Source organism: Chaetodon trifascialis, chromosome 7 (assembly GCF_039877785.1).
Source record: "Chaetodon trifascialis isolate fChaTrf1 chromosome 7, fChaTrf1.hap1, whole genome shotgun sequence".
Taxonomy (NCBI): Eukaryota; Metazoa; Chordata; class Actinopteri; order Chaetodontiformes; family Chaetodontidae; genus Chaetodon; species Chaetodon trifascialis.
In genome coordinates, this window is record NC_092062.1 from 1,776,742 (window position 1) to 1,799,330 (window position 22,589).

General features: G+C 47.5%; 1 protein-coding gene and 1 pseudogene across 1 annotated transcript; both read right to left on the reverse strand.

Moving 5' to 3' along the window:
• Positions 1–3,029: 3,029 nt before the first annotated feature.
• On the reverse strand, positions 3,030–5,323 carry LOC139333525 (E3 SUMO-protein ligase KIAA1586-like). Its single transcript, XM_070965985.1, has 3 exons — positions 5,228–5,323; positions 4,989–5,029; positions 3,030–4,524 (listed from the first exon to the last, which is right to left on the reverse strand). The coding sequence occupies exons 1-3, from the start codon at positions 5,321–5,323 to the stop codon at positions 3,030–3,032; spliced, it is 1,632 nt and encodes a 543-aa protein (XP_070822086.1).
• A 5,032-nt stretch (positions 5,324–10,355) lies between these two features.
• On the reverse strand, positions 10,356–21,274 carry LOC139333526 (piggyBac transposable element-derived protein 3-like; annotated as a pseudogene).
• Positions 21,275–22,589: the final 1,315 nt, after the last annotated feature.

A 22,589-nucleotide genomic window follows, 5' to 3' on the forward strand; every position in this document is an offset into this window, starting at 1 on the left:
CCAGCCTGCTAGCTCCCTGCCAGTTCCCATCCATGAGTCAGTTAGCCAGCGGCCTACTAGTTCCCTGCCAGCTCCAGTCCATAAGTCAGCTAGCCCCAGGCTTATTAGTAGCCTACTGACTACAGCCGGCAAGCTAGAGAGCCAACAGCTTTCTCCCCTCCAACCATGTTCAGTGCTGGAGTTGGCCAGCTTCCTGCCCGAGGACGAGAGGTTTCCATTCTGGGGGACACGGCTGGGTTTCAAGACGTCCTCCACAGGAAGCAAACAGGCCCGAAGACATAAGGCCGCAAACCAGCCCAAGCTTCAGTCTCAGCCTCAGATTCCCAGCTACCACCCAAGCTTCAGCCCCAGCGTGAAGTTCCCAGCTGCCAGCCTAAGCTTCAGTCTCAGCCTCAGGTTCCCAGTTACCAGCACAAGCTTCAGCCTCAGCGTGAGCTTCCCAGCTACCAGCCTCAGCCTCAGCTTCAGCCCCAGGTTGCCAGCTGCCAGTCTGAGCCAGAGCCAGAGCCACAGCCCAAGCTTGAGCCACAGCCAGAACCACAGCCAGAGCCACAGCCCAAGCTTGAGCCACAGCCAGAACCACAGCCAGAGCCACAGCCCAAGCTTGAGCCAAAGCCACAGCCACAGCCAAAGCCAAAGCCAAAGCCAAAGCCAAAGCCACAGCCAGAGCCAGATCCACAGCCGCAGCTGTGGTCACAGCCACAGCCAGTGCCAGAGCCTAAGCTTCAGCCAGAGCCGCAGCCACCTACCGAGCCGGAGCCACAGCCACAGCTGCAGCCACCCACCGAGCCAGAGCCAGAGCCAGAGCCAGAGCCAGAGCCAGAGCCACCCACCGAGCCAGAGCCGCGGCTGCAGCCGCCCACCGAGCCAGAGCCAAGGCCAGAGCCTCAGCTGCATCTGCAGCCACCCATCGAGCCAGAGGTCAGCCATCAAGCCAGTGCCGCAGCCACCTCCTGCCCCAGATGCCCTATTACCAGCTCCCAGCACAGCGGTCCTCTTGCCTGCCTCCAGTCCGGGGGGGTCCGTCTTCGCCGCCAGCCTCCAGAAGGATGTCACCTCCACCGACGGCCTCCGGAGAGATATTGCCTTCACTGCTGTTCTCCAGGGGGATATCGCCTTCGCCGCCATCCTCCGGATGGGTTCCTCCTTTGCCGACGTCCTTCAGAGGGGTACTGCCTTCACCGATGGCCACAGGAGGGGCTTCGCCTTTGCCGCCATCCTCCAGATGGGGTCCTCCTTTGCCGTCGTCCTTTGGAGGGGTACCGCCTTCGCTGATGTTCTCCCGAGGGATATCGCCTTCGCCTCTGCTGCTGGCCTCCAGATGGGGTCCTTCTTTGCCGTCGTCCTTCAGAGGGGTACTGCCTTCGCTGTTGTCCTTCGGAGGGGTACCGCCTTCGCCGCTGTTCTCCCGAGGGGTATCGCTTTTCCTTTCGCCGCCGGCCTCTGGAGGGATATCGCCTTCGCCACTGTTCTCCCAAGAGGCAGCGCCTTCGCCTCCGCCTCCGCCTCCGACTCCGCTGCCAGCCTCCGGAGGGATATCGCCTTCACCTTCGCCGCCGGCCTCCAGAGGGATATCGCCTTCGCTGCGGTTCTCTGTAGGGGTATCGCTTTTGCCGCCGTTGGCCTGCAGAGGGATATCACCTTTGCCGCTGGTCTCCGGAGGGGTATCACCTTCGCCGCCGGCCTCCAGAGGGGCTCCGCTTTCGCCGACGCCCCCCAGAGAGATATCGCCTTCGCCACCGGCCTCCAGAGGGGCTCTGCTTTCGCCGACGCCCCCCAGAGAGATATCGCCTTCGCCGCCGGCCTCCCGAGGGGCTCTGCTTGGTGGTGTTCTGAAAACAAGTTTTTGTTTTAGAAAAAGTTATTTTAGCTATTCATTTACAGAAGAAATGCAGGCCATAATGATTACCTGGCTGTAAAATCACTGACAGCTGACCAGAGAAATGGCAAACATTGTGGTCTCAGGCAGTGGTGTAGTCTAGTTTTTTCTAGTGGGTATACTCTGATTTTTCCCCTCCCAGCCTTGTACACCCACGTCCTGGAGCAATGTCTGTCCCGCAGAACCCCTCCCAGAGCAGCAGCTGTTCCAAAATGGCCCCCACACATGAACCACCATGCTCATTAATGCATCCACACATAACTGAGATCATGAGAGACTGGTTATGTATTATCTAAATGTAAATGTATTGAAAGCAACACAAGATGTATAACAGTCATTAACAGCTGGACTTTAATTAACCATTGAGCAGCCAGTGAGACAAGACAAGACCATAAGTTTCAAATAAAGAAAAATGAATGAATAAATAAATAACAATATTCTTACACAAATAAAATTTCAGCAATCAAGTGCAAAAAATGGTGCAAACCACACAAATAAACTTAAGCTTGAAAAGGCATTAAAGTAACTGCTGAATTTCAACCAGCTTTGTATCATTACTGGTCCACACCTCGACTCAACTTTCAATAACTATCAAATGATTTCCAAACTGTTTGCATTCCTTTAACATCAGTATCATATGATTACTGGGATTACTGTGCTCTTAGCCCACAACTCTTAGAGATGACCCAGGTCTTGTTCCACCTGGTCAAGTGTCTTCTCATAGTGCTCTTAGGGTGGGGTAAGGGAAGGAGTGGGTGGGTTAAGTAGCCTGTAGTCTACAAAGCCTTCCAAATGTGTTTGTACTCAAGCTTCTTTGCAGTGCATTTTCTCTTTGCCTGTGTGGCAGAGCGATGGCTTCTCAACCAAGTTGTGACATACTGCCTTGGCTCAAAAAGACTTAAAGGGGGCCCATTGATGCTGATCATCAAGTTACATACATTGGACAACAACAGTGTAGATCGCTTGTCTGTGCAAACATTGTTCATCAGACTGAAACCCCTTTCGCATTCAGCAGTGCTGCAAGGGATGGTCTGCATGCATCGTATGAGTGGTTTTAGGCTTTCAAGCTCTTTGTCTGGGTGCTCAAGGAAATCTCTCATACCATTAACAGCTTGCTCTTCACACAGACTGAACCGCCTGCACAGTCGTTTCACTTGTAACTCACCATGGCGAATGCCAGGTCTTGATGGCCAGGTGCTGGTGTCCAGGACACTGAGATCACAAAGCATTTCACTTTCAAATGATAGGCGCTTTCCATGTTGTTGATCAGACTTTGGAGGAATTGCTTTGCATTGATTGGTGTGAGCTTTGCATATGAATCCAGGGAAACCGATCCAAAATGTCCCAAAGCCTGTGCTTGCGAAGCCTCTTCAGATTTCTCTCCTGGAGAGTCTTTGAATGATGCCAGGACTCGGATGGTGCGCCTCAGAAACTTGTCTGCTTTCAGAAGTGTGACTGAATGGGCCTGGAGTTGCAGAGACAGGTTTGAGAGTTCAGACAGTACATCGTACATGAGTCCGAGGTCACACAGAAATCCCTTGCTTTGCATACGATGTGCCAGGCCTCTGTAAGTTTGCCTCTCTTTGCTGTTTCTTGTTTGGTCTCCCGCAGCATTTTCAAAGTGTCTGTTCAGTGCTTCATATGACCTCCACACAACCTTTACAGAACGGAAGCTGCTGGCCACCCATCGCGTACTTAAAACTCTGCCAATACTCAGGACTTGCGAGCCGACTTCTTCTGCTGCCTCTAGAAGTTCCCGTGCATTCTTATTGGACTGACTGTAGAGATTGTGGATCTTCTCCATGAACACCTTGAAGTGGTTGACTGCCTGAACCTCATCCACAGCATCAGATACAGCCAGTTCCAAACGGTGGTTCATGCAGTGCCATGTGAAAAGGCTAGGGTATCTTGCAGTCAGCCTTGTTGCCACACCAGTGTTCTTGCCCAGCATGACACTGGCACCATCAGAAACAAATGAGACCCAGTTCTTTTGAAGCCATTCTTCACTGAAGCCTGCACTGTTCAAACAGTTCAACAGAGCTTCCTCTATACCCGCTGCTCTTTGGCTTTCCAGCTCAACCAAATCCAGAAACAAAAATTCAGGAGTAGCTCCATCGATAGAGGCTTTCATATAGAAAATCATGGCAGATTTGTGGCTGACAGATGTAGCCTCATCAATGAGAACAGACGATTTGCTTGAAGAAGACACAATACTGTCAACAATTTTTTTCTGCATTTCTTTTGCTATGTGTTGCACAATTGCTGTGGAACTGTACCTAGAGTGCAGATTAGTGCCCATGTTGACACCATTTTTTTGCTGAAGCTCAATGAGATCATAATGGTCAGTGAATGGTCGGTTCATCTTTGCAAGATAGTATGCTGTTCTGAATACAGCATCAGTCTCAGCTAACGCAGTCTCTGATACAGTTCTCACTATATTTCCAAGTAAATCCCATCTGCCCTTTTCAGTGAGTTCCTGAGCTATTTCGTGTGCCCTAGACGTCTCATGTCCTCGAATTTTGTTCCTGTAGGATGCTAGAGCTGTCTGTCTGTCATTTGTGCCCGAGGACTGGATTTTAAAGGACACCCACTCCTCAGATGTAGACACCCTTTTCTCTGTGAGGATACCAGTTGATTTTGTGGCACTGCAGACAGCACAACCTGGAGGTAAACAAAAACAACAGTAATTAACATTATAATACAAGTTGTCATTTTTGTATCTATATTAGCATTAAGATCTGCTGAACAGGGCCAAAACCAATTAACTGTTTACAATCTTGAGCCATGGCTAAGAAAATGCACGAAAAATAGACAAAAGGAGGCAAAAATCCTACTCTTTCAATAGCTTGAACTATGTGACAACTATAGCTAACATATCAGTTAATCATTTAATGGTGTACATGGTGTCTTCATTGATGGACCTTTGAGATGACAATGAATTAATTTAATCTTTATTAACAATTTCATGAATTAACTATATTAACATTTGAATATAGCATCAACTCTGTACATTTAAATTGTTTATACCAGATTTAAATGTTGTCTAATATTTACCTAACTTTCCGTTTCTCCACTCTAACCAAGGATGCCTGTTTTTAAACTCTCTCACCTGACTTTCACTCCACAAGGCTGGCCAGGTTGAGTTCTCATCTACAACGCCACACATACACACGCACACATACACACATGCGCGCACGCACACACAGACACAGGCACACACAGAGCAGCAGCCGCACCTCCTTAATTTCAACCAAACCACCAGCTAGTTGTAGATATAATTCAATGTGTCAATCACCTGCTGTTACAATAGCAGTTCCTATTATTAGAACATACGCGAATTCCACTTACCAGGTATGCCGATAGCGTCAGGCTCCCCTTCCCTGCCAGCAGATAAAGCCGCTGTGGCCTCTTCACACTCAGGCTCCCTTTCTGAACGGCTAGCATGACCTGCGGCTGTAGTGTCCCCCGACGGGACAGTATTAACAGGACAAGCAGCACGCTTACCGAAACACTCAAATAGTGTCTGTTGGCTTTGGTTTCTCTTCATTTTTTTTCCTCCACATTCCCTCTTCACTGACAAGCATTGGACAGAGTTCTCCTCTCATTCCCGCCATACAACTTCTTCTTCTTCTTTGGCTTTTAAAACCGCCATACAACTTCACTACTTCCTTAGTGGTTACGTCACGCTTGACGGAAGCCCCTATGGTCCAAAAGTGCCCGCTTCGTAAAACAGAGAAGGCGATTTTATGAATGGGAACGAGAAAGTTATCTCACAAAACCATGCTCATACGTATCTTTGCCCATTTTTTAGTGGTTATACGGAAAATTGGGACCTTTTCTAGTGGGTATACGGCGTATACCTGCGTATCACGTAGACTACACCACTGGTCTCAGGCCTGTGGGACATGACCAATCAGAATAGGCACATAAAAGGAATTTGACTCGAAACATTGCACTCAATGTATTTGCATTAGAAAAAAGGACATTCAGCTCAATGTGGACATAAAAGATACCCCCCCCCAAAAAAACAAACAAACAAAAGACTCAACAATAAGTTAAACTGTGTAAAAATATAAAAATAAACAATACACAATATATACAAAGAAGTACATTTACATTGGTATATTTAAACTATATATTGTTTGAGCATATCCAGTACACTTTAAGTTTAACTTAATAATCCTAAAATTGGGCTACTAGTGTATTTTTATATACTTCTTGAGCATTTTCAATACATTTTAACTGCTTTTACTTTAAAACTAAGCATTAACAGGATGTACTGCACATATTAGAGTATCCATCCATCCATTATCTTCCGCTTATCTGGGGCCGGGTTGCGGGGGGAGCAGTCTGAGCAGGGACGCCCAGACTTCCCTCTCCCCGGACACTTCCTCCAACTCTTCCGGGGGGATCCCGAGGCGTTCCCAGGCCAGCCGAGTGACGTAGTCACCCCAGCGTGTCCTGGGTCTTCCCCGGGGTCTCCTCCCGGTGGGACATGCCTGGAACACCTCCCTAGGGAGGCGTCCAGGGGGCATCCGATAGAGATGCCCGAGCCACCTCAGCTGACTCCTCTCGATGCGGAGGAGCAGCGACTCTACTCTGAGCTCCTCCCGGGTGACAGAGCTCCTCACCCTATCTCTAAGGGAGCGCTCCGCCACCCTGCGGAGGAAACTCATTTCAGCCGCTTGTATCCGGGACCTCGTTCTTTCGGTCATGACCCAAAGTTCATGACCATAGGTGAGGGTAGGAACGTAGATTGACCGGTAAATCGAGAGCTTCGCCTTTCGGCTCAGCTCCTTCTTTACCACGACAGACCGATACAGCGACCGCATTACTGCAGCCGCTGCACCGATCCGCCTGTCAATCTCACGCTCCATCCTTCCCTCACTCGTGAACAGGATCCCAAGATACTTAAACTCCTCCACTTGAGGCAGGAACTCTCCTCCAACCTGAAGGGAGCAAGCCACCTTTTTCCGGTCGAGAACCATGGCCTCGGACTTGGAGGTGCTAACTCTCATCCCAGCTGCTTCACACTCGGCTGCGAACCGCCCCAGCGCATGCTGAAGGTCCTGGCTCGAGGAAGCCAACAAGACAACATCATCCGCGAAAAGCAGAGACGAAATCTGCCGGCCCCCGAACCGAACCCCCTCTGGCCCCTGGCTGCGCCTAGAAATCCTGTCCATAAAAATGATGAACAGAACCGGTGACATAGGGCAGCCCTGCCGGAGTCCAACATGCACTGGGAACAGGTCCGACTTACTGCCGGCAATGCGGACCAAGCTCCTGCTCCGGTTGTACAGGGACTGTACAGCCCTCAACAGAGGGCCTCCAGAGCTGGTCCAGTGTTCCACGGCCAGGACGAAAACCGCATTGTTCCTCTTGAATCCGGGGTTCGACTATCGGCCGGATTCTCCTCTCCAGTACCCTGGAATAGACTTTACCAGGGAGGCTGAGGAGTGTGATCCCCCGATAGTTGGAACACACCCTCCGGTCCCCCTTTTTAAAAAGAGGGACCACCACCCCAGTCTGCCAGTCCAGAGGCACTGTCCCCGTCTGCCACGCGATGCTGCAGAGGCGTGTCAACCAAGACAGTCCTACAACATCCAGAGACTTGAGGTACTCAGGGCGGATCTCATCCACCCCCGGCGCTTTGCCACCGAGGAGCTTGCGAACTGCCTCAGTGACTTCAGCCCCGGTGATGAATGAATCGGCCTCCAAGTCCCCAGTCTCTGCTTCCTCTACGGAAGACATGACAGAGGGATTGAGGAGATCCTCGAAGTATTCCTTCCACCGCCCGACAATATCCCCAGTCGAGGTCAACAGCTCCCCACCTCCACTGTAAACAGTGTTGACAGAAAGCTGCTTCCCCCTCCTGAGGCGCCGAACGGTTTGCCAGAATTTCCTCGAGGCCAACCGGTAGTCCTCCTCCATGGCCTCCCCGAACTCCTCCCAGACCCGAGTTTTTGCTTCTACAACCGCCCGAGCTGCCGCACGCTTGGTCTGCCGGTACCCATCAGCTGCCTCAGGAGTCCTATGAGCCAAGGCCCGATAGGACTCCTTCTTCAGCTTGACGGCATCCCTTACTTCCGGTGTCCACCACCGGGTTCGGGGGTTGCCGCCATGACAGGCACCGCCGACTTTACGGCCACAGCTATGGATGGCTGCATCAACAATGGAAGTGGAGAACATGGTCCATTCGGACTCAATGTCTCCAACCTCCCTCGGGATCTGGTTGAAGCTCTCCCGGAGGTGGGAGTTGAAAACTTCCCTGACAGCGGGTTCCGCCAGACGTTCCCAACAGACCCTCACGGTACGTTTGGGTCTGCCAAGTCTGTCCCGCTTCTTCCCCTGCCAGCGAATCCAACTCACCACCAGGTGGTGATCAGTTGACAGCTCAGCCCCTCTCTTTACCCGAGTGTCCAAGACATACCGCCGAAGGTCAGATGATACGACTACAAAGTCGATCATTGACCTCCGGCCTAGGGTGTCCTGGTGCCACGTGCACTGATGGACACCCTTATGCTTGAACATGGTGTTCGTTATGGACAAACTGTGACTAGCACAGAAATCCAATAACAGAACACCACTCGGGTTCAGATCGGGGAGGCCGTTCCTCCCAATCACTCCCCTCCAGGTGTCACTGTCGCTGCCCACGTGAGCATTGAAGTCTCCCAGCAGAACAATGGAGTCCCCGGTTGGAGCACTTTCCAGTACCCCTCCCAGGGACTCCAAGAAGGCCGGGTACTCTACACTACTGTTCGGCCCGTAGGCCGAAACAATAGTGAGAGACCTATCCCCAACCCGAAGGCGCAGGGAAGCGACCCTCTCGCTCAGCGGGGAGAACTCCAACACATGGCGGCTGAGCTGGGGGGCTATAAGCAAGCCCACACCAGCTCGCCGCCTCTCACCGCGGGCAACTCCAGAGTAGAAGAGAGTCCAGCCTCTCTCAAGGAGTTGGGTTCCCGAGCCCAGACTGTGCGTGGAGGTGAGCCCGACTATCTCTAGCCGGTACCGCTCAACCTCCCGCACTAGCTCAGGCTCTTTCCCCCACAGTGAGGTGACATTCCATGTCCCCATAGCCAGAGTCGTTGTCCAGGATTTGGGTCGTCGGGGCCCCCGCCCACGACTGCTACCCATTCCACATAGCACCGGCCCCTTCTGATCCTTCCTGCGGGTGGTGGGCCTACGGGAAGGCGGGCCCACGTCGCTCCTTCGGGCTGTGCCCGGCCGGGTCCCGTGGGCAAAGACCCGGCCACCAGGCGCTCGCCTGCGAGCCCCAACCCCAGGCCTGGCTCCAGGGCGGGGCCCCGGTGACGCCAATCCGGGCGACGTACGCTTCCTTGCTTTAATTTCTTTCATAGGGGCTTCTTGAACTGCTCTTAGTCTGACCCGTCACCTAGAACCTGTTTGCCTTGGGAGACCCTACCAGGGGCATTAAGCCCCGGACAACATAGCCTCTAGGATCATTCGGGTACTCAAACTCCTCCACCACGATAAGGTGGCAGTTCAAGGAGGAGAGTATGTCCTCAGATATATTATGCATTCAGTGCCCATTAATGCCTGAATTATCTGGCATCACTTATAAAAAATACTGGTCACTTCCTTTTTTTTCCTGTCATTGACAGCATGATACAAGATTCTGGATGTTTGATCTTCAGATGATAATAAAACAAGCTTTAACAATGTGACTCTTACTAGCATTGTCTGTTGTGACAGATGTGTGAAATATGTTTATGTATGAGATAGACCTTGTATGTACGTGCTTTTATGTGTCTGTATGTTGTATACTGAAGGGCAAATAGATATTTAGTGAGTAAAAATATACTTTTGAGTATGTCATGACAGCCTAAAATGAATGTACTTTTAATCTGTAAAGTTTTTTTCAAGTTCATTATTATGTTAATAGTGTTTTAACACACTTACTGAAAATATAGGAGAAAAGTATTTGATAGCAATTATCTTAAAGATGCAAATTTCAAATTTCAAATTTGAACTTAATTTTTACTTCAATTTTATTGAAGTATATTTATCACAAGTATGTTTTGAGTCTATTTAAAGTAAGTGCACATTTCTATAAATATACTTGAATCATTGTAATATGTAAATGTTCATTAAGTATGCTTAAGTACATTTTTTTTTTTCATTTGAGCATGTCAGACTGATGCAGAATAACTTGTGAGCTCACTTCAGCATCAGATAAAACCAGGATCAATTCTTAGCATGAGGTCTACATATCTCTTTTCATTCAGCACCCACCCTTCCAAAGCAGCTCTTTCAATTCACATGTCCTGTTACAAATTACACATATTGTCAGGTTGATTCATAAGGAGGTCTCCGTAAATGTTGGACTCGGTATCCGGTTCTTCATCCTCTATCGCCTGTCTACTCTTCTCTCCATCATCCACCTTCATTTTCACTCTTTTTCTTACACTATGTTGTTTCCATTCCTCTCTTCATTTCTCTTTTCACTCTTCCCTTATTCAGTCCATTTCTTTTTATCCTCCTCCTTCTTTTCAACTTTTCTTTTCTTTTTCTCATCCTCATCTTTCACTGCCACACCCTCACCTAAGCACCTTCTGGCACACCATGATGTGTCACATCACATCATGCATTTGAATAAAACACAAAGCTTTCAAGCTCTAACACACACTCATAACTTCCCCTAAGGGTAACCTAATCATTTTTTGTGTAATGAAGGATTATCCACTAATCATCTCTGAAGGGAGCAGAGCAGACAGTCATACAGACATCAGCCTTGCGGCTCTCTTCTGTCCAGTCACCTCAGACTTGCATTCACACAGGGTGTGAAGATGCCAGGGGAGGCTTTATGAGGGAAGAAAATGACACCCATGGGTGACTGAGGGTGTCAGACTGAACACCCAGAGGCTTGTAAATGGGGATGTAAATGAGCTGAGGAAAGCTGTGCGAGCAGCTGAATGGTAATGAAGAGATCGTGCAGAGACAAGCTGCAAGATTTATACTGGAACAGAAAGGGCTTCAGTCTGAAAAGAACACACAACTGGTGATCGCATACTGAAAAGAAAATGCTAATTTATATTGCCATCCCAATAGAAGCAGAATAAGAATAAGCCAAACCTAACCTAACCCTATCTAAATATGGTTGAGGAGGCTCCAGGTTGACTGTTGAGTTGTTTCGCTGGAAAGTGGATTTTTGTGAGAGCTTCTTCCCTGACCACAGTTAGTATTTACGGTAACACTTTCAATGATTAAGACATACTTTATTAATCACACAACACAACACAACATGCACATGCCATGCTTTGGTGAAATTGTTCTTCCACCTTTAACCCATCCTGGTAAGTCCTTCCTCCGCGGCAGATCATATGCGGTGGGCTGCCAGCCAACAGCAGCGCCCGGGGACCCAATTCCTTCTTGTCACCATTCGATCAGGTGGTGATCTTCTTGCATGTTTTTAATGAGGGTTTTTTAGGGAGAACACAGGTGAACACGGGGAGAACATGCAAACTCCACACAGAAAGACCCCCTTCTCCCTCAAGCAGAAGGCGCCCACAGCGGGAATCGAACCTTCTAGCTGTGAAGCCACAGTGTTTCCACGGTTCCACCGTTTCACTGGTACAAGCATATTTCACTTCAGCCTGGATAGCACTTCTCTGTGACTCTCCCTCTTAAAGTGACAGCACTCTATTCTAAAGGGTAAGTCCAACAACTTTTCTCTCTTCACAGGAGGTAAGTAATATTTTTAACCATTTTAATAATAAAAAAAAGGAATTAACCAAGATACGTATTTAAATGAGCTGCTATCCAGCAGCAAAAGTGGATAGCAAACATATAGGGCATCAGTAGAAGGACATTAAATATCAAACCAAACAATTTAACCTTCGGAGACCCCTTCAAAAACACATCTAAGTTCCCAGGCCTTGTCCTTTTGGGTCATGGAAGAGAGACTATGATGATTTTATTTTTATTTTTATTTTTTTTTTTTTATTTTGGTTATTAACTCCAGTCCTCATTATGTATAGCAAATGTGACTTCATTTTCATAATTTTAACCCTCTAAATGCCAGTTTATTCACATAGTACTACATTGTAGGATTACACAAAAATTAAGTATTTTCAATTTGATGAATGCCAAGTGGATTTTTGTTTTTTTGTGGATATTCAGTCTGGAATATGACAATGATTAGCAGCAACACTGATTTTGATAAATCAATAGTTTTTGTGCAGTTCCCTGCTAGGGACCTTTTTGGTCATAGACCCATATATGATAAAAGCATGAAACATGAACATGCAATACAATCATTTTATTAACATTTTGAACTTCAAATTAACTTGTCATTCAACTTAACTCACAAACATGGAATGAGATAATCAATTATAACAACAAACAAAATAGCAACAAATATACATATATATACAACTATAGATACAACTTTTCTTTCAATTCAATTCAATTCAATTCAATTCAATTCAATTCAATTCAATTCAATTCAATTCAATTTATTTGTATAGCGCCAAATCACAACAGAAGTTGTCAGGCAGAAACCTCGGGCAGAACCAGACTCTGGGTGGGCGGCCATCTGCCTCGACCGGTTGAGTGAGAGAGGGAGAGCAAGAGAGGGAGAGTGAGATAGTTACAGACAGACAGACAGACAGACAGACAGACAGAAATGCAGTCAGAGAGAGAGAGAGAGAGAGAGAGAGAGAGAGAGAGAGAGAGAGAGAGAGACAGATATGCAATCACAGTAACAGTGACAGTGGATGTAATAATTGCAGTAGTGTAACCCTGGGTTACAGAGCTCACTAAATAAAAGCCTGTTAATAAAACAGCCAATACGAAATACATTGCCAGTGATAAATGGACAATAAATAGATTAACATGGTTAAAAAATCATAAAGATTGTCAGCAATGCTGTACTTCATGATACAATATTTAATTTAGGATTAAAAATGTGTAAATTCATGTTACTTTTATTTTTATTTAAAAAATGGCTTAAAAATGTGTTCAGACTCTTATTTTGAAGAGTCGCGTTGCAGCGTGACTCATGTGACTTGCCACAGCCAAACGGGATGTTTTGCTTTTTTCTGCTTCTGAAGGAGGGAGATACGAGGATGGTTTTTGATGAGCTGCTGCTCAAATAGAAGAAAATAGAGAAAATAAAACAAGTGAAGAGTCAATTTGAAGTTTTTTGTACTCTGAAGGAGTTACTGTTGTTTTTTTTTTACCTGTCCAACTTGGTGATGTTCTGTACATTGCCGAACGGGACTTGGCCATTAAGGTTGGGACCAGGAATTCTGAGCGAATACCGGAAATTGGATTCCACGTGTGAGATACAAGATGGCGAGCTGCCCAGGGACCCCTTGAACTGTGCATCACACAAACGCAAGCGCCTTCTGCTGGACGTTGCGCTGTTTCATCAAGAAAAAAACTGGTAGGATTGATCCATATCTCTCTGCCAAACTGCAGTGGACACTCAGAGACATCGGATTAATTATTCAGGACAATCAAAGGATTGCCAGATTCGAAGATAAAGACATTTATTTGTGATATACAAATTATTCAGTCTTTTGCTGGATCACTTTGAGTTATGTACATTTTACTGTTGTTATTTTTTCTGTGGATCAGCCATGTTAATGCTATAATGGTATTACTGGAATGGTAAATGTTATTTGTTTGGTACAAACAACAAAACAAGTAATGGTTGAAACTTGAAGGGGAATTTAACAAAACTTCTACGACATCTCGTGAGGTTGAGAACTGGACTTGATTCAGAATAACGCTGAGTTAACTCAATTAGATCAAAGGAATAGAACTTGAGATAAATACAAATAAGAACTTAGGTTGAGAAATAATATAATTTTAAGCCAAATAATAGGTTTAAATCTAAAAGGGATTGATAAACAAAATCACTTGAACAAAAAGGGAAAGTATTTCATTTATTTTTCTTAAAGTGAGGTCGAAAACTTTATGTCACCTGTCTGTCTCTCTTTTGCTAAAAATAATAAACCGGCAATTTACACCTTTTCTCTGGTCTGTGGTTATTAATGCACTTTACATCTATCATTGCTCCAGTAGTCGAACCTAGCATTGGTCCTAGTTTACTGTAATTACTCCAGAAGTGTTACAGTAGCAGTTGCAGTGGATGTCAGGCAGGGCCAAGGCAGGAGACGCAGCTGCAATCCACAATCCAGATTCAGCCACTGTGTAACCTGCAAGACGACAAAGCACAGAGACTCCGGGGAAGGAGCTAAGTTAGTAACATGCCGTGGTAGGACATGAAAGCGTGCAGATGGAGAGGGACAGAAGGACAGAGGAGCTCGGTGTATCTTTGGAGGTCCCCCGACAGTCTAATCCAATAGCAGCATAACTAAATTAAATTAACTTTAACAAACACGGAACGAAATAAGATAATCAATCATAACAGCAAACCAAATTGGAACAAATATACAAATATACACAGTTTTATTTACCCAGAGTCTTACTGGCAGCAGGTGCTGCAGAGCATAGTGGTGTGGGCTCTGAAGATGTAGTGTCCACACTTAGCGCATGTGTTCTTTATCCACTTAGTGCAGTGCATGCACTGTCGCCGCGGGCCGGCCTTTGCTGGCGGCCCCCCCTTACGTGCTGCAGCCAGCAGCGCAACAGCGCTCGGATTTCTCGGCAAGCGTTGTCGCTGCTCCAGCAGGGGGCTCACCATCGCCCTCCCCAGCTCCTCCAGAAAAAGCCGCCACTTGTGGGTGACTCCCTCTCTCCACAGTGGATCGACTTCTTTCCATAGGACGAAGGCGTTGTACGCTGACACGTTCAGGATGTTGTAGAAAAGCTTCAGCAGCCACCTCTGGGTCATGCGCCAGCAGCTGTAGGCGGCGACAACCTGATGGAGGAGGGAAAAAAAAAGAAACAAATTAATATTCTTCTTCATCATACTCTAATATATCATTCTTTCTCTCAAATGATGCACAAAATGGGCTACCGAATCAGAATAATAAAATAGGAATAATAAACATTTCGGCTTTTTCTGTCCTGGACAGACAGCTCGGGTCTGCCCGGCTCGAGAGCCTCTGATGCCCGCATAACACTCGATCCTTCCCCCGGAAGCTCCAATACAGCAATAATAATATAAATCATGTGAGAATAATTTGAAATAATAATAGAAGCCTACCTTATCACGGTTGTTGACACCGCCTTTGTTGTGGTTGTAGTCCATTATTATTTTTGGTTTTCTGTGGTATTCATTGCTGACTGCCGCCTCACGATGTTTCGTGCTGAGGAGGAGGACGTTTTTTCCCCCTTCTCGGCACGTACAAGACAGCCATGTGTGTCGCCATGAAGGCGAAGAGGGAGGAGAGGACGGGCCGCTGCCTGATGTCCAGCAGCTTCGGGGGCAGCTCAGGCTTGTTGCGCCAGATTGTGCCCACCATGGCGATCTTCCTCCTGAGCAACTCTTGACCCAGACTGAATGAGGTGAAAAAATTGTCACAGGTGATGGTGTGCCCCTCCAGCCCCTCCACCATCTCCAGCACGACCCTCTTCCCCTGGCTGACCTCCCGGGGGGCTCCCTCCTCCTTCCCCGTATACACAGACATTCGCCATGCATAGGATGTTTGGGCATCGCAGCAGAAACTTTTATTTCGTAGTGGGCCGGCTTGCTGGGTATGTACTGTCTGAAGCGGTAGTGGCCTCTGAATGGGACCAGCTGCTCATCCACGCAGAGCTCCACTCCCAGGTTGAACAGTTGTTGCAGCCGTGGTTCCAACCTCTCCCACACTGGCCAAATAACCGCCAACTTGCCCCCCCGTGCCGTCTCAGCCTCGTAAGTTTGTCATCAAATCTCATGGCCGCGGCTATTTTTTCAAACATTCTTCTCAACATTGTGGCCGGGAAGACGGCTCTGCCACTGCCCTCTGCCCACAGGCTTTTGGTCGATTCGTTTCGTGACCGGTACACCCCAGCCAGAAGAAGCAGGCCGATGAAGGCTTGCAGCTCCACCATGGTGATGTCTCCCCAGGCATCACCATGCGTTCACCGGCCGTAGACATTGGTGTATTTCAAAACCTGCTCCAAAATGTCCTCAGTGATAAACAAATCCATTGTGGACATGATGTGGAGGCAGTTCCACTGACACCAGTCCACGAAGTCCTGCGCCAGTTCTCTGTACTCTCTGTCATCCCCATCTGTGATGAGGCTGACGATTGCGAGTCGTCAGAGAACTTCTGCAGGTGACAGGTGGGTGTGTTGTTTGAGAAGTCTGCAGAATAGAGAGTGAAGAGGAAAAGAGCCAGGACCATTACCTGCGGGGCCTCCGTGCTGCAGACGACTGTGTTGGACACACAGTCCCGGGTCCTCACATACTGTGGACAGCTGGTGAGATAGTCCAGAATCCAGTGTGTGAGGTGATGGTTCACCCCGGTGTGCTCCAGCTTGTCCCTCAGAAGTGCAGGCTGAATGGTATTGAAAGCACTGGAGAAATCAAAAAACATCTCCAGGTGAGAGAGAGAGAGCTGTTGGAGGAAGATGACAGCGTCGTCCACCCCGATACCAAGCTGGTAGGCAAACTGAAGTGGATCTAGTGATGGGCTCACCAGAGGGCAGAGATGAACAAGGACCAGCTGCTCTAGGGTCTTCATTAGGTGGGATCTTAGTGCCATTGGCCTGTAGCTGCTGAGGTTCTTAGGGGTCTTGGGGGGTGACTGTGAGCTGAGTGTTGCAGAGGGGGAAAGGGGGGGCTGCAGCATGGAGGACTGGGCCAGGGGAGGGGCAGATGACTGATCAAATCTGTTGAAGAATATGTTCAGGTCATTGGCCCACTTTTGTTCCCCTGCAGCTTGAGAGTCAGGTTCCCTGTGGCCAGAGATGGTTTTTAGGCCTCTCCAGACTCCACTGACATTTTTTTCCCAGCAGCTGATCCTCCATCGTCCTTCTGTAGGTGTTTTTCCCCCCTCTGAATTTCCTTCTCAGCTTCTTTTGCACAGCCTTCAGCTCATCCTTATTTCCTGACTTAAAGGCCGTCTTCTACAAATGAGAGCGCTGATATGGAACACATCTTTAACAATCTTCAGGCTTTCTATTAACACAATGCATAAGGCTAAGACTGAACTCCCTCTACAACACACAGAAATCATCAGTGCAATAAAAGCAAAGTAAAGTGGCAAGGCACCATGCTCAAATGGCTACCCCTTAGAATTCTTATAAAAATTCTATGTTTAATGATTTTATGTCCTGTGGGTTACTGCCAGAAACACTGACTGTGTTAAAGTCTGAGTTATTGTTATGTGTTTTCTGTGTTGTGATTTGATTGTTTTGTAATGGCTCTCTCTCTCTCCTTGTCTGCAGTGGAGGTGTGGCCTGGCAGTGCCGCTAGCCTCCAATGCACCTGAGGCAGATCTCCACTGATTCCTCTCTCTAGAGCAGCGTGGCAGCGTTGGCATGCTGCCAGATTGTCAAAGCTGTTTGCCGAGATTCTCCAGCCATTCTCTTGTCCTTGTGCCATAGTCTTTTCACTCTTCATAGCCTTGTTCTCCTTAGATTCCTAGTTATTGTCTTGTCTTAGTAGTCTGAGAGCAAGTGGATTTTTGTAAACCGGCGGAGTCGTGCGCTCACGTCCGACCTCACAGGCAGGTCTCCACAGTGTCTGGCATTTCACTGCGATCAATAATTAGCAACAGCCACGATTCAATGCAGCGATCTGAGTCAGCACAAACAGTCAGACCTAAATTTATACATTTTGATCAGTATCTCATCTGACCACATCACAAGCGTGTTCGGCACGCGAAATGGTCACTCAACCTGACCGAATGTACACAGGTGAAACAGGGATGTCTGGTGATCTGTGACTCAAATTGCCTGGTGACAAACGTGTATGCCACTTTCCTCAGGTTGGCACATGACTCGTCATCCTGGCGAATTCTAGCATCCCTACAGTCTTTCAGGGGGACACCCTACTGGATGGGTGGCTGCCAGGTGATAACGGCTATCCACTGAAAATGTGGTTGATGACGCCATATACTATCACACCTTCAACAAGACAGCAGTGTGGTTTTAACGGTGTTTTCAGCAGTTCTCGGTCAGTCATCGAACACACACTGCGATCAATAATTAGCAACAGCCACGATTCAATGCAACTATCTGAGTCAGCACATACGGTCAGACCTTAATTTATATATTTTGATCAGTATCTCGTCTGACCACATCGCAAGCGCATTCGGCACGCATAATGGTCACTCACCCTGACCGAATGTACACAGGTGAAACAGGGATGCAAACTAATCAATAAACGTCACTGTGCCAACCAGAAATAGCCGTAGCATCCTACAGAGCATATATACTGCATCTATCTCAGAGCACTCGAGAAACAGAGAGAGATGGACACATGGAAAAAATGTAACTGATGATCGTTGTCCGCTATTACCCATGTCATTTCATTCCAAATACAAATGTTATCATTGTAATGCTTAATGTTAGCTACAAGGATGGAGTACATCATTGCTTTGAGGAGGATGAGGAGGAGGAGGAGGCCAAGGATTTACCATGTAAGGACCTCATATTTAGACATGAGTGACGTCAGTCTCCTCCTGGGAGAAGTTTGGGCGTCAGACACAGGGGTTGGGCTCAGTCATCCTCGAAACTTGCCATGCGCCTCGCCAATGGCGTATTTAAAGGTGAGGCGAGGAGCTGGTGTGATTGGTGAAGATTTGATAGGCTGTGTCAAACCCACTCCACGCCTTCTCCCCTCCCTCTTTCCGAGTTGCGCCGCTGGGTGGGACTGAGATGAGAAGGGGGAGTAGATGCGCCGGTGGCGCAGTGCACGAAAATACCAAAGTCTGCGCTGCCACGCCCCATCAGCAAAGCGGACCTGACTTTGCACTGCGCCTGCGGCGGAATCGAAAATAGAGCCCTAGGTGTTTTCTTCCTACCCACTCGCCATGGTGTTGTGATCTTTTGTTTTATTGGGCTGATTTTGTGTTCGTGTTTTTTTCTGTAACAAACCGTTTTGTTTCACGGCTCCTTTTCTCCTGCTGATTATCCGCTTCTCTGGTCCAGCTATAGCATTGATTCTACAGAATCATAACAGACTAAAGCATTAATTTTCCTCCCGCTTAAGCCATGTAAGGATAATACAGAGTGTGGTCCATATAGACCCAGGAATGTAAAAATCTTACCCAAAACTCCATCCAGACCATACCCAATTTTTAAAAAAATTGGGTATGGTCTGGATTATATTTTGTGGATTAGACTTTTATGCACCTCACCAAAAGCTTCTGTAGTTACAAATGGTAAGCATTCATGGTACTTCGAGCTTTCAAGACTGACCCATCAGGGCCCACTCAGTCCATTATTATTTGCCTTAGCCACAGTGCTCTTATCCATCACACCCAAGTCACTGCTGTCAATAAGTGGAATTCATAGATGGGAAGTAGAGCATAGATTATCTGTATATGCAGATGATTTTTTATTAAATTTATCTACCCTTTTCTGGGTATACCTCATATTATTTATGCCTTGAAGAAATTTTGTCACATTTTCGCTACTGAGCTGACAGCTCAGCTGATTCTCTGTTTCACACCTTATTGGCACATCTCAAACAGGTAGTCTCTCTAAACTGTCATATCCTGCTTACTCTCACTGCTTCCTCTGCAAGCTGCTTTGCTTTCCCAAATGAGACTGACAAGACTGTTGGGTGTGTGCTTCTAGTTACTCTGCTGCTCATCATGTTGATCCCCATCCATCCTGAGGATCCATGGCAGATTGACTGCGTCATGAATTCTCAGCAGGAATCTGAAGCAGAGGAAGCCAATTCCAAAGAGAACACTGCCCCCATTCACCAAAGCTCTTGTTGGGCAAGTAAAACTTTGAATAAATACTCCCAGAATTAGTGAATGGCCAGTGCCCAGGCTCCTGGAAGCTTTGTTTAGATCCATTGTGTAGGACTAGATGTTGCTATCCCTCAAAAACAAAAACAAAAAACATAACAAAAAAAAAACACATGTGGCAACGATGAGATTCTATGGGGTGGTAATTGAGTGATGACATCCTTTGGGTTGTCAAGTGGTCACCCTCCTTCTTGGGTGTTTCGCTGTTAGGCCCATGACACCTCCAGAGGGTTCAGCAGTGAATCCCAGCATCCCAGGTTCACTCCCTAGCTGCCATGAACTCACTTGAAGGCCCAGGCAGAGTCCTTTCTCTCATCCACAGCCACTAGCTCCCCTTCTCAGCAGGCCTGGAGAGGTCTTTGACTGCCTGCCGGTGGGCCTTCCCTTGCACTCCCATCTCCCTGAGTAGCCTGGATGTTGAGGTGGCTATGAACCCTCTGCAGCCTACCTCCACTGGGCGTACCTTCGCTTTCCAGCCTTGTTGGTGTGCATTGGCTGCAAATTCAAGCCATCAGCTTCCAGTCCTGTGCGCTGCCCAGCTGCCCAGTTTCTGGCCCTATGGTGGAGAGGCTGGCTTGCCCCTCACCCTCCCGGACAAATGGTGTTGATTGCCAACAGGATGGCGGGGAAGAAGGGCATTCACACTTGTCTGTCGGCTTTCCAGCACTGCGGGAAGACACTTTAGCACCTGGTTGTGCCGCAAGGTGTAGCAGCCTTGGGTGAGACCGGTCTTGCATCCCACCAAGATGTGCTTCAGTGTTGCTGGACTTGAACATAGAGGGCATGTGGGATCTTCACCATACCACTGGCTAAGGTTTGCAGGAGAAGGCAGGACATCGTAGGCGCCCCTGATGGTAAAGCTCGTCTGGAATGACTCCATCTCCCACAGCTCTTTTCCTGGAGATCTTCCTCTTCTCCAATCCTTCCCATGCCATCCACTGTCGCCATAGTTTGTGCGCACCTCTCCGCTTCCTCTTCCCGACGTACCTCCTGGACCACCAGCTTGCATCTCTCAGCTGGAGTGGCCTTGTTCCACGCTGGTGTACTGGTCCCATGGCCAAGACCTCTCCTCCTCTCCTGCACTTGGCCCACAATCTCCCTGTGTCTAAGTGCTGCCTTTGCCTGCTAAGTTTCAGCCAATGGAGTCCACTGCCTCCCAGTGGCCAGGATGGGGGCAGCTTGGGCTACAAATGGATCATTTAAATCCAGTAGCATCATCTCCAGTCTGACTTTGGCGCACTGGTACTCCTCTGCTACACTGGAAATGGGCAGGTGTAGCATCCCTTTGCTGTAGAACCCAATAGTGTGGAGTAACAGTCAGGCTCCAGTTGAAGCTTCTCATGAGGAGCTTTTTTATTGTTCTTGGGGCTAATCCACAATGAATAACCATCTGCAGCTTCAATTCCTCTTTTCCCAGGGGGGCTGCGAAGAAAAGGAAGAACTGCTCCTGTAACTCCAATGTAGTTACAGTTCCAAGCACCGCTCCGCCATCCAAACGAGTCTCAACCCACATAGCCACCTCCATGGACCTGGAGGATGACGCCATCTTGTCAGCACTGTCCAACATTCAATCATCACTTGCCAGCATGAACTCCAGGATTCAAGCTCTGGAGTCCAGTTCAGCACCCTCTATGAATTTGTTTTCTCCAGCCAGTCTGGCAGTTAAGTTTGCCAGTATGGTTGTACTGGGGGTCTTTGCTGCTGCTCTCCCTGCTTATAGCCATTCCGTGTAGGCACATGGAAGAGCAGAGAAGTCCCAGAACAGAAGTACATTGTATTAAAATGAATGTGTTCCATGAATGCCTTTATTTGTTTCTATCTATTGATAAAGCTCTCATTTCATTTGCATGGAACGATAAGAGCATTACAATATGAACAGAACTTCATCAGAGGCCTCAAATACAGGGTGGTTTAGCTCTCCCAAATCTTAACTACTATCACTGGGCTGCAAATGTTCAAAAAATTATTTGTTGGCATCATACTCCAGATACCGACTGTGCCACTGTGATGTTACATCCTACATTTCATAATCTCTTACAGCTTTGGTTACTTCCAGTCTTCCCCTCTCTATCTCACACTATACTAACAATTCAATAGTGATCAATACCCTCAAGATATGGTTTCAGTTCAGACAGAATTTTGGGTTCAAACATTTTTATAAGTCATACAGTATCTCACAAAAGTGAGTACACCCCTCACATTTTTATTAATCTTTTATTATATCTTTTCATGGGACAACACTGAAGATATGCCACTTTAATACAATGTAAAGTAGTCAGTGTACAGCTTGTATAACAGTGTAAATCTGCTTTGCCCTCAAAATAACTCATCACACAGGCATTAATGTCTAAACCGCTGGCAACAAAAGTGAGTACACCCCTAAGTGAAAATGGCCAAATTGTGCCCAAAGTGTCAATATTTTGAGTGGCCACCATTATTTTCCAGAACTGCCTTAACTCTCTTGGGCATAGAGCTCACTAGAGTGTCACAGGTTGCCACTGGAATCCTCTTTCACTCCTCCCTGACGACATCACAGAGCTAGTGGGTGGTAGAGACCTAGCGCTCCTCCACCTTCTGTTTGAGGATGCCCCACAAATGTCCAATAGGGTTTAGGTCTGGAGACATGCTTGGCCAGTCCATCATCTTTACCCTTAGCTTCTTTAGCAAGGCAGTGGTCATCTTGGAGGTGTGTTTGGGGTCAGTGTTGTGTCTGAACGTGTTCATTGAACGATAGTTCATGAACTTGTTCATATTTTGGGCGAACGTGAACTGAACGTACTGTATTACTGTCTGATGAACGTTACTGGGAACTCGATCATGCTCTGCTTCAGTGTGTCACAGTACATGTTGGCATTCATGGT

Coding starts and splice junctions, on each gene's coding strand:
- LOC139333525 (XM_070965985.1), bottom strand. CDS start 5,323: ATGCTAGCCGTTCAGAAAGGGAGCCTGAGTGTGAAGAGGCCACAGCGG. Junction 5,030..5,227: donor TGACGCTATCGGCATACCTG/GTAAGTGGAATT, acceptor GTGGCGTTGTAG/ATGAGAACTCAACCTGGCCA. Junction 4,525..4,988: donor CCTTGTGGAGTGAAAGTCAG/GTGAGAGAGTTT, acceptor TGCTGTCTGCAG/TGCCACAAAATCAACTGGTA.